Source organism: Eutrigla gurnardus, assembly GCF_963514095.1.
Source record: "Eutrigla gurnardus genome assembly, chromosome: 2".
Lineage (NCBI taxonomy): Eukaryota > Metazoa > Chordata > Actinopteri > Perciformes > Triglidae > Eutrigla > Eutrigla gurnardus.
In genome coordinates, this window is record NC_139916.1 from 15989384 (window position 1) to 16001804 (window position 12421).

At 40.8% G+C, this 12421-nt stretch overlaps 1 protein-coding gene across 1 annotated transcript; it reads left to right on the plus strand.

Moving 5' to 3' along the window:
- The first annotated feature begins 2143 nt into the window (after positions 1 to 2143).
- On the plus strand, positions 2144 to 11993 carry tgm2b (transglutaminase 2b). The gene is made up of 13 exons (XM_084031967.1): positions 2144 to 2277; positions 5434 to 5613; positions 6601 to 6819; positions 7225 to 7343; positions 7828 to 7956; positions 8118 to 8295; positions 8466 to 8598; positions 9055 to 9158; positions 9243 to 9482; positions 9771 to 10046; positions 10138 to 10298; positions 10969 to 11105; positions 11539 to 11993. Exons 1-13 carry the CDS (start codon positions 2268 to 2270, stop codon positions 11687 to 11689), a joined length of 2037 nt encoding a protein of 678 aa, XP_083888093.1. The 5' UTR covers positions 2144 to 2267; the 3' UTR covers positions 11690 to 11993.
- Positions 11994 to 12421: the final 428 nt, after the last annotated feature.

Here is a 12421-nt window from a genome sequence, read left to right on the forward strand (position 1 = left end):
TCAAATATTGGTGGCTAATATCAGTCGTTAATTTGCATTCGCCAGTCAATAACTAGCATCTCCTGACTAAATTAATCTTTTCAGCCGACATTGTTGAAATGGAGAGCAACAAGGTAGCAGACTGCCAAATGGCGTCTCTCTGCTCCACATTAAGCTCAGACACAATGAGATTCGAGGAGAGACAAGAAAAACACGCACAAGAGTAATTGAAAAAACATTGTCTGTCACTGCATCCATGCAGTCGTTTACATCTTAATTCATCTTAAAACCCAGACTTTTCCACACCTCCAGAAAAAGGATCACACTTCTCCTTAACCTTTTTATGGATAAAATGTTCTTTGTATGTAGACATTTCAAAGACCCCCCCCCTAACCTGGAAGTGAGTCCAAGCGATAGAAGCTACTCCCTTAAGTAGCCACGCCTGCCTTAAGGGGCATTCAGTCACACACTTTCTGGGTTTGCACAGAGCTGCGTCTTTGCTTTCACTTCTGGTGATCACTGGATTGACTTTCCTCCTGTAATGCCCACCTCTGGAGTCAAGATTTACACTGGTTAATACCGGTCGGCCCAGAGCACTTCAAACCACATGGCAGGCTCTACTCTACTTTTATCGACATTGTTACACTCTCAGGTTAATTACTGACATTACTTTTGATTGCATAATTGGTACTTGTCAAGCACAGGAAAATTGCTGTAGCAGGTTTGTTTTTTTTTCTTCATGTGCCAAAGAAGAAACTTTAGCAGTGACATCAGAAGTTTTTTTCTAGAATGGATCCTTTTGTGCACATGAATCTGTGCATACCCTTCCCTTATCGTGTATACCGAAGCACATTTACTTTGTGATGCATCACCTCTGATTGACAACTGTCTTGACTTATACATTTAAAAACTTTCTTTAAGGTTAAGGCTGGTAGTCTTTTATATTTGTGTCCTTGTCCAAAAGGCAATGCAAAGACTAAAAACAACATTGTGCCTTTATCATAAAGTAATTTCACATAACAGATGGGCAATGTAGTTTACAGCAAATGCCACTCAAACTGCATTTATTGGAGACTATTTTCTACAGTGTTCTAATAAGCGCTAGTCAGTATTTATAATTGTGGGAGGGTGCTGTGTCGGTTTTAATAAACTACAGCTCCCATGTTATTGTGATAGAACATGTCACCCACTAATTTAGCTGTGTGTTTTTAATTAGACTGGACGTCTGTGGCGCTCGTAAATAAGGTACAGACTTTGGATACACAAACAATGCTTGTTAGTAGGATTAATTAGTCTAATTAATTGTTTTTCATGGGTTTTGTTGATTATAAAAAAATGCAGAATGTTACCTTACATTTTAACCTTGTTAGATAAGCTTTATAAAAGCCAGGGAAACTATTACATTATAGTGCTGGTTCAACTGTTATTAACCCAACAATACAGTGTTTTACATTCAAAATATGTTTAAACAATTCATCTATGGTCAAAAAGGTATACGTTTACCTGACCTCATTTTTACAATCTGCTGGAACACAGGTTTTACAGGAGAAACAGGAAAAGTTACATTTAAGAAAAACATTGTTTACAAAAAAACAGCCATGTGTGGATGAATGTGTTGTGTCCTCTGACGTTCCCTCTTTTCTAAAAGAGGATCAGGTGTGTGGATGGGTGCGGCTGTCAGGTGATTGGGAAAAGAGGGTAAATCAGAGGTGGCTGCCAATACCTCATCACACGCTGCTCTAATTCACAAAACTGTAATGTAGTCAAAGATCGACTGTCTGCCTAAAAATATGTAATTTGGTTGCTGTATGAATACAATTGAATTAAAATTAAAATTGCCCTTGACCTGCTGATATCAGTACTTTCATACTTTGCTGCCTTTAAAGCTGAATAGTCTAATAGAGTTTTCCTCCCTCCTGTCAGAACATCATCTGAGCACACACACACACACACACACACACACACACACACACACACACACACACACACACACACACACACACACACACACACACGCAAGAGCACAAAACTGTTCTGACGTATTGTCTGCAATTTATCACCGGATGGCATTTCATAACACTACTTATAGGCTACGTGTGCGCTGACGTGCGCGTGAGTGCACGCGCGAAGGGGCGCGTTCTGTTTAGTGAAGGGTCGCCTCACGCCCACCATCAGCCCCGGGGGACTACAAATAAGAGCGAGATAACCGCCAGGAGGAGGGGCACAATATTTCCCTCTGAGCTGGAGACTCACTGAAGACAGTTTAGTGAAAGAACAGCGCAGCAGTCATGGCTCAAGGTAAGTCACCCCGACGACTCATTGTATCATTAACTTGGCAGAAGTTTGCATGTTATCGTTGGGTATTAGTTTAGAGCTAGAGGGTTAAAAATGCATGTGAATGTTGATTCCAGTAACATAATCAGCTCCACCAGGATTGTCCTTTGATCTGTACTCTCCACATTTCCTTCTATGGATGTTTGTGTTAATGCAACTTTAAATCATCTCTGAAAAAAGGGACAACTGTAAATGTGTGCACATATCAGCAGCCTGTGTTAGCTGGTTTCAAAGCTGCAGGGATATTTATTTTATCAAGACCTACAGAGCAAACACACACACACACACACCACCCTATAAATAGTTTACATTTAAAGAGTGTGTGAAGGCATTTAAAACGTGCAAAACAAGAATGTAGGCAGGCTTGCTCAGTATCATCTCTCAAGGTTGATTTGTGTGTTTGAAGGTAAAATGTGTAGCATGCAATAAATATCAGAGGAGGTCTGCCGGCCATTCTGTGGCAGAAAAGGCAAACCATTTTCATTTAACACACTAAACCCTGTGAACTGGAACAAGCTGGTCTGATACAAAAAATAGTTTACCATTTGCTATATTTAATCTTAATAGTCGTACGCCTATTGACGTGCTACATACAAATATGAGAAAAACGTATACCGTTGTGAACTTGCAGGTATAACAGACAGCACATTGATAAGTCCGTGTCACCTGTTTTCCATCCGTTGGAAGTTTACAAAGCGTTAGTTGAAACGTCTGTGACGGAGCTCTGAAGTCAGCATGGGTGTTACCTGCCAGACTGAAAACACCATTCACATATTTATTTTTCCAGGATTGAAATAGTGTTTACTGTACCAGCGACTAGTTGACACTAGCTGGATCTTGTTTGAATTTCCTCATGATGCTTATGCTGGATTTAGTGCTGCTCAGGAGTCCCTCTGTGTGTGGTGTGGGTCATGCTTGGTAAAGTGGGATTGAAGTGTAGATTAAAGGTTAGTGAGGAGGGCAGAGGTAAGGCTGTGGATTCTCTGCCTATACATTTGCTACAAGTTTTAACCTGACACAATAACATGCAGGCTGCAATGCAATGTCTTCAGTTTAGCTTCAAATCACACATGACTCTGCTACCGCCACATACCAAACACATGCTGTTGCACTGTGGCTTGGCAAAAAAATCCAAACGAATGTTCTTTCATATAAAAGACGTAACTGCAAAAACAGCCCCAAATCACCACAGAAAGCATGATGTCAGTTCCCCATTGCATCTTTAGTCTGTTTTATTTCTACAGCTTTCGTGGCTGAGACATTCACGTTATTAATCTTGGCAAGACTTTTTTACATTCTGCTGAATGCTTTGTTTTATTGGACTCTCTTGTAATGAGATATGAGTACAGTAAAAAAATTCTCTCTTCCAAAGGAAAAAAAGAAGAAAAATGTGAATTTCTTGAACTCAAGTGAGATACAGTATTTCTTTCGTGAGGTGGTTCGACAATAAACTGTTAAATAGTTTCTGTGCTCCAATGCAATGCTGCAATGCTGAGCGTTCTAGTCCTGCCCGATGTGTGTCCTGAGATATCTTTTGTTGTGATATGACACTATAAATAACATTTAATTGAGTTGAATGTCTAGTTGATGTTTGCACAGATCAAATGTAAGCTAAATGCGTGTGCGGAACCCGCAAAGCCCTCATAATCCCCTGACTACAATTTCCAGCTGTCCTAGAATACATAGCATTGCCATCTTTAAGGCATTTACCCAGTTAGGTTACACTAACATGTCTTCAATTAGGAAGTGAGCCAAGGTCAAGATCAGTAAAACACCAGGGGAATGAGAAATACTGAAGAATGAGAGAGTTCATATAAAACAGCAGGACGTCTTTGCAGCTGAGTCTTTGTTTACCCGAATCCAGCCTTGACTCCACTACCTGTTTCCACGGCGCCAAGGATCAATATTATATTTGGAGAGGTTGAAAGAAATGAAATGTCATGGGGCAGGAGGTCTGTGGAGGCATTGTGGAGGGGGAAATCAAAGGGTGGGATTCTCTGAGTCACAAGGTGCCCTGGAGAGAAGGAGTGGTTGTATTTGCACATTTACAAGGAGAGACGCTCTGTCTGTGTCTGTGCCTCTTATTAAATCCATACAGAACGGCCTGTGAAACGAAATCTGACCATAAATGACCTTTCATTGCCATATACAGTATATATATATATGTGGTTGACCAATACGGGTTTTTCAATGGCCGATATCATGTTTTTGATGTTATCATGTTTGACTTTGCATCTCTGTGCTCCGTGATAAAAAAACAACCTTGTTTGTTTTTTTGCATCTGATAACATACAACAATTTAATGAATAATAACAACAATTGAGACACAAAAAAAATTGCTTTAGGGGGCGGGACCCACTGACGCTACAGACCTGTTATAGATCAGTGGTGGGACTTCACTACAGTGAGCGTAAGTATTGGCCGATGCCGATCATTTCAAAACGTCATTATTGGCCCACTAATATATAAATAAATATATATATATATATATATATACACTGACGACTATAAAGTTGTCAGACACAATCTTCTGTTTATTCCTATTTAAATACATCAGTAATCACTTGATGACATTTGCGAATTATTACAACTTTATGGGCGACCCTATGAATAATAACACATTCATGGCCACAACATGAAGATATCCAGACTGTACTTAACCACAGCATTCTGGTTAATTCACTACAAGTCTGCCATAAAACAAGGTATTTGTAATTGTTGGGCCTTGTAAATTCTCTGAAATATCCCTCAACCTATTCACAGCTATACGTTTAACAACTTTCACTTCATCAAGACAATGTTGTGGCATTTAAAGTGCTTCATAAACAAGCACACAATTTAAATTGAAATAAGGTCCAAGAATAGTGCTTAACGAGTACCAACAACTATGTTCTACACATTTTAATCAATATAAAGAGAACCTGTAATTGTTATGTAGCAGTTTATGCATCTTTTGTAGAAAATGTTGCTGTATTTGTTACATGTTGTTAAAAGGATAGTACCTATTCTCAGTAATGAAATCTACATTGTATATTTCAGATTATGTATTACACGCCTCTTCTATTTGTGTATTTATCTTTTTCAATGCCTTTTACTGTAAATGCTCTGGTTTCTTTTAAGCTCTGGACATTGAACGCTGGAACCTGGAGTGTGAGTTCAACAACATGGACCATCGCACGGATCTCAACGGCGTGGATCGTCTGATCGTGAGGAGAGGCCAACCGTTCGCAATCAGCCTCTACCTTCGCTCTGGACTCTACCAACCGGGAGCCAGCGCCCTCGACTGCGTCGTAGAGACAGGTGCTACTCCTTCTTTACTGCTGTACTTTGACATATTTCTCAACGCATTTTCTCATAATTTGCTTAACTGAATGCAAAGTTTCTGTTATTATTGCTGTTCATCATTTGCGGAAAAAAAAACATTTGAAAAAGTGCAGGAATGTCCAAAACAAATACTTTCCTGTCATTCAGGAAGGCTCACATTGGAAACCCACTGTGTGTTTCTGCCGACATTATTTTCTTTATAAGCTATTGTGATTTCAGAGATGAGGAGGGCAAAGGAGCTGTTCCATCTGTGGAAAGGAAAAAGAAGTCTTTTCCCCTTCATTACTCAGTGATATGGGCACATTTACAGTAGCTGTCAGTTTCTCCAAGGTTAACCTCAGCTCCTCCCTCATTGTTCTGTGGGTGTTAATAGACCTAGCTGTTATTGTTGGGAGGCCCACATACTGTATGCTCATGTATTTGTTGTCAACCCTATGAACACTGGAAACCATCTGTGTCTTTTCCTCAGTTCATATTTGGATAAACGTCTCATGCAGTGTACGATAAGACAGCTGTTACTTGCCATCAAATCCAAAAGAGGAAGTGTTGCTTTCCAACAGGAAAGCATGTGTATAATCATAGATAACATTATCAAACTTTAAAAGTCAAGTATATTTTAATAGATTGGAGTAGGACTCTTAATCCCACCCAATGGGAAGGAAGTGGCCTGCTGTTGATTGAAGGGAACACTTTTAGTTTTTTAAGATTTCATTATTTTTCCAAAATTTAAATCTGAACTGAGGTTAGTCAAGGAGACTTGAAACTATTGTGGTCATGATTAGATGCCATTACACACTCACGCTGCCCATGTATGGGACAAGATTCCAGAGATATTTGAACTAAATTTAGGCCATGTTGGGAAAAATGTACCCTGGGAGTTTCCATTCCCCAGACATATATTTCCCTTGGCTTTGTTCCCACATGTAATCTCAGGGCTCTAACCATAGTCTCTGTTACTTCTAGGCCCTCAACCCTCTGAGCAGTATGGCACCAGGGCCTCCTTTGGTCTGTCTGCCAACATCGACACTTCCCGCTGGAGCGCTGCTGTCACCAGTCCCCCCGGCGACATGGTGGCCATGTCTATCTGCTCTGCCCCTGATGCACCCATTGGCCGCTACACCCTGACCCTGGGCCGATCAGGGCGGCTTGAGTTTATCCTGCTCTTTAATCCTTGGTGCCCAGGTGTGTAAACAAATCATACGTCAAGCTGTCGTGCAGAGGGATCTCGTGTTGCTGTTTTAGGCTACAAAGTACTAGCTGTTTCATTCCAGAGTGGGTTATTCAGGAGCAGTCCTGCTTCCAGTCTTTCTACTAGGCTAAGCTACCCAGTTTCTGACTGCAGTTTAATATTCGATGGACAGATATGAGTGACATTGCTCTCTTATAACTCTTGGCAAGGGAGCAAGTATATTTGCCTAAATGACTAAATTAAATTAAGTGGAAGTTTACAATTTCATGACAACACTTGAACATGATGTAGTTTTTTCCCCCACTAAATGAAGACGGATGCTTTTATAGTCATGTTCCACATAGGGTGACATGTACAAGGACATTCATTGTATTGTTTGTGATGTCTCTTGGCACCAGGAGATGCAGTTTATATGGACAATGAGCAGCATTTGGCAGAGTATGTCTTAACTCAGGATGGAATCATCTATCGAGGCAGCTACAAACATCCCATATCTACTCCCTGGAACTTTGGCCAGGTACCAACACCAACACAGACGCTGCTCCACTTCACCTTGCACTTACAGCGCGGGGAAGTGTATGCAACACTCCTATTCAAATAACAGGAAAAGCCCACTTTATCATGTGATTTATGATGAGTTATATAACTGCAAACAGGCAGTCATTTCTGAACATTTGACATGATGTTACATAAATTACTGCGATAGTTTTATCTGACAGTATGGGTCTCATGAACTGTTATTATTTTGAGCCTGTTCTATGACACTTGATACACAGTTTGATTAGCCTGGCTTTAGCAGTGCATTAATTGTGCAGCTGTTGAGCTTTACAGCGTTGCACAGTGACACATTTACTTTGCTTTGTGTGTTGCACTTGTTTTTGTTGTTTAGAAAAGGACATGTCTAACCCGTAGATCTCTCTCTTGACTGTTTTCCCACCTCTATACTTGTATCAGTGACAAACAACTACTCTGCAGTAATACATGTTTGTATACCCGTACAGTTTGAAAATGGAATCCTGGACATCTGTCTGAGGATTCTGGATATGAATCCGAAATGTCTGAAAAATCCTGGCAAGGACTGCTCAGGGAGGAGAAATCCCATCTATGTTTCCAGAGTGCTTAGTGCTATGGTAATTCATTCACCTCTCATATCTCCATCCTTTTTTATTTACATATAGATAGGTTTGTGTGCATGTGTGTGTGAGATACCAATGATGTAATTTCAAATGAAACATAAAAGCTTGAATTTTATATGTAAAAACATGTTTTTGTACTTTCCTTTGCCTCTTAGGTGAATTGTAATGATGACAAAGGGGTGTTGCTGGGAAAATGGACAGATGGCTATGAAGGAGGCGTCAGCCCCATGTTTTGGAGGGGCAGTGTGGAGATTCTGCGCAACTGGGAAACACAAGCCTGTCAGCCCGTTCGCTACGGACAGTGCTGGGTGTTTGCTGCAGTGGCCTGTTCAAGTAAGATAGGACGCAGTGGAGCTCGGTGGCCTATCACGGGGAAACAGACTTGATTCGTCACAAACGGACACAATATAACACCATATATGAAAACACACATTTATGATAAATATTTTGCTCCTCCTCATGTTTTCACAAAACTCATGTAAGTGTTTTTTGTTCCCTGGTAGTTTCCAGAGCCATTGGCATCCCCTGCAGAGTCGTCACCAACTACCTGTCCGCCCACGACAACAACAGCGACCTGGTAATTGAACGGTTCATCAACGAAAACGGAGAACTCATTAAGTCCAGAGAAATGATTTGGTAAGAATTATGCACAGTGTGTCACGCTACAGTAGCCAGCAGGGTTGTTTATCAACATAGATTAAATGTCATCACAGTAAATATTCTGAAGAAAAGAAGGTGTAATAAGATACATAACATCGAGCATGTAAAATTATGAGATTATCAAGACTTTTTTTAATTATTTAAAGTGGGAGGAATAAAATCATCAAGAGTTTAATTCTGTGCTACATCTCAAATGTGACCGCAAATAAAATAACGATTTCTTGAGGAATAAGTAAAACACTATTTTTCCTCATTCACTTCCCAATACTGTAGTTTATAACATCTGCCCGATTGATTATTGATTACAATTTGAACATACAGTTTGTAATGTAAATAGTGTCACTCATGTGAAGTCATCTACAGTTTTGGTACAAGTCCAGAAAGTGTGTCAGGTGTAGCTGATGCAGCTGATGGGGTTTATTGTATCTGTAGGAATTATCACTGCTGGGTGGAGAGCTGGATGACCAGGCCCGACTTCAAATCCGATTTTAACGGCTGGCAGGCCAGTGACCCTACACCTCAGGAGAAAAGTGAAGGTAACAAACGTGGCATCACTAAACCCATTCGGCCACTTTTGTCCGAGGCTACTCCTCACCGAGGTGGATCTTTGTTTTCCTTAGGAGTGTACTGCTGCGGCCCCATCCCTGTCAAGGCCATCAAGGACGGCGAGCTCACGTTCAAGTATGATGCGCCGTTCGTCTTTGCCGAGGTCAACGCTGATGTCGTCACTATCATGAAGAGGAAAGACGGCAGCACATCCGAAGTCACCAGCACTACAGCGGTGGGCCAGAAGATCAGCACAAAGAGTGTTGGCAGTGATGCCAGAGAGGACATCACTCATCTCTACAAGTACTCCGAAGGTAGAGAGCACTGCTGGGTATCCTGTACTGAACATCACTGGAGCTGGTCCTTACCATAAACAGTATTGGTGCAACTATATACAAACATACAGTATATGCACACCAGCAGGTCACAACAAGGTCCATCGCTGTGTAAATTCTTACATTCCCTGTCAGTAGTTGTGTTACTCTTTAAAGGAGGTGTTTTAAGAAGGTCAGGTTTAAGCTCCTTTACTTATACAGGCAATTTGTTGGGTTTAATAAATACAAAATGTCAGTGTGTGATTTTGTTGCTTCCACGTTTCCAAGGCTCTGCTGAAGAGCGGGCAGCTTTCAAGAAGGCTAACCACCAAAACAAGCGGCTCCAGCAGCAGGAAAACCACGGCCTGCACCTCACTATCAAGGTCTCGTCAGACATGAGGAAGGGCTGCGACTTCGACGTATTTGCCGTGGTAACAAACAACACGCAGAGCGAAAAGAAGTGCCGTCTGGTGTTTGGATCCTGCGCCGTGTCCTACAACGGGTTTCTGGGGGAGAATTGTGGTTTTAAAGATCTGCTCAATGTTGAACTCTCACCAGGAGCAGGTGAGTCAAGTCATCACGTTTTGGATGTTCCTGCTTGAGGTGATCAACTTTTTACTGGCAGTATTGAATTTATTGTAACGTGTGATTGTAGAGAGGCGAGTTCCACTGAGGCTGAACTACACTAAGTACGGTGGCCTGCTCACTGAGGACAACTTGATCCGTCTGGCAGCTCTGTTGATGGACTACTCCAACACAAATGCAACGCTGGCAGTGAGAAACATTGTGCTGGACAATCCTGAAATCAAAGTCAGAGTGAGTACAATGAAGTGCACACTGAAAGAGATATAAAGTGAAAAAAGGTATCGCCAGTTAATTACTAAACCCTGTAAAGGGCCATGTCTGAGGATTATCTTAAATCTTTCAGCCAAACCATATCATACCATACCATACCATACCATACCTTAAACCATACCAGCTCTAACATACCATACCATACCATACCATACCACACCATACCATACCATACCATACCATACCATACCATACCATACCATACCATACCATAAACCATACCAGCTCTAACATACCATACCATACCATACCATACCATACCATACCATACCATACCATACCATACCATACCATAAACCATACCAGCTCTAACATACCATACCATACCATAGCATAATAAACCATACCATACCATACCATACCATACCATACCATGCCATACCATAATAAACCATACCATACTAGCTCTACCATACCATACCATACCATACCATACCATAATAAACCATACCATACCATACCATACCAGCTCTACCATACCATACCAGCTCTACCATACCACGTCAGTACAGGATTACAGTATTGGAACATGGTACGTACAATATTAACAAAGCTTGCCCAAAACCAAACTGTATCGTATAGAATGTGTGATTTTCATAGACTAACAATTGGGTGTCATTGTGCTCTGCAGATCCTGGGTGAACCGAAGGAGAATCGGAAGCTGGCTGCAGAGATCACCCTCCACAACCCTCTTCCAGAGCCACTGGAGAGCTGCTGCTTCAGCATTGAGGGGGCCAACCTGACCGGAGGAAACGTCATCTCTGAGAGGTTGTATGAGTCCCTCCTTGCCTACAGAAATTATCGTTCTTTACACACAAAGATAACCAGCTGATCAGACAATCTCTTTATGATTTATCTTTTCTTTATGTGTAAATGTTGATCTCATTCAGGTAGTTAAGTAAGGAGAAGCCAATGATTTAAATACTGACCGCATGAATGATCTGTCTGCATGAGGCATTTTCAAAGTCAGTGCTATTATTTGGCCAAAGCTCTGTTAAAAAAAGAGTAAAGAATGAAAGAAGCATACTTCTTTTTTTAGCTTTAGTCCTTTAGTCCAATGCAGCTCCATTCGCAAGGCCTCCTTAAATAGTCAAAACTGTCCTGAGTTTGGTATCAGTGGTAATCTATCATTTAAATATTTATGCTATCAGAACAGATACATTCTTTCTAGTGTGTTAATATTTAAATATTTATCTAACAGGCTGGGCTCCTCAGTGGGACCCGGGGAAGATGCCAAGGTGAAAATTTACTTCACTCCCACCCACTCTGGGCTGAGAAAGCTGGTGGTCGACTTCGACAGCAACAAGCTGTGTCACGTCAAGGGCTACAGAAATGTCATTATTGGAAAATAAAAGTATTAACAGTTCTGTTACTTTTGTCAGAAATGTTCTGTGAATGCAACCTGTTTTGTTGTGCTTTTCTTTTCAAATGCTTAAGAAATTTCACCGTTTATGCCTAATTGCTTCACATCTTTCATTCAGAGCCACAGATATTAAAATGTGAATGCTTTGTACTCAGTAAGGCTTAGCTGATGTGTGCATGCAAAACCTTCGGCTGATTATGTGCTGTGATCTGAAGTGATTGAATAGTGAATGAGTACTATGTACTATTTTTATACTTTTTCTGTGCTACAAATTAAAAAGTTGTTACACACGTCTCGTTATTTTGTGATAATGTTTCAACCAGTCAGAATGACGCAAGACTTTGATCTTGCTGGACAAAATGTGAGCCCAAATGCAGTTTGTCGTTTTTAAATGTGCAATTAGTGTAACAATCTACCGTTTGCAACAATCTACTATGAATATATGTTTTTCTGATTCTGATTTAGACAGCATTGTTAGCCCAACAACCAGGATCAAAATTGTTCAGTAGAAGAATATGGAGGGCATCGTCACCCACAGAAAACGTGCTGGTCGTAGTATTTCACCACATATATGGGTATAGTAATCATATCATGTATTGATTTCAAAGGCAAACTTGATTCTTCGTACCCGGGACATAATTTGACAAGCCTGTGGATGTTTGTGTGGACGCACACACACATCCACAGGCAAGTATGCATGTGTATGTATGCGTGTAATTTG

What these genes read in the sequence shown, in the direction of transcription:
- tgm2b (XM_084031967.1), top strand. An exon ending in CCAGAGTGCTTAGTGCTATG is followed by an intron (nt 7,957 to 8,117) that starts GTAATTCATTCA and finishes TTTGCCTCTTAG; the next exon opens with GTGAATTGTAATGATGACAA. An exon ending in TGCTGCAGTGGCCTGTTCAA is followed by an intron (nt 8,296 to 8,465) that starts GTAAGATAGGAC and finishes GTTCCCTGGTAG; the next exon opens with TTTCCAGAGCCATTGGCATC.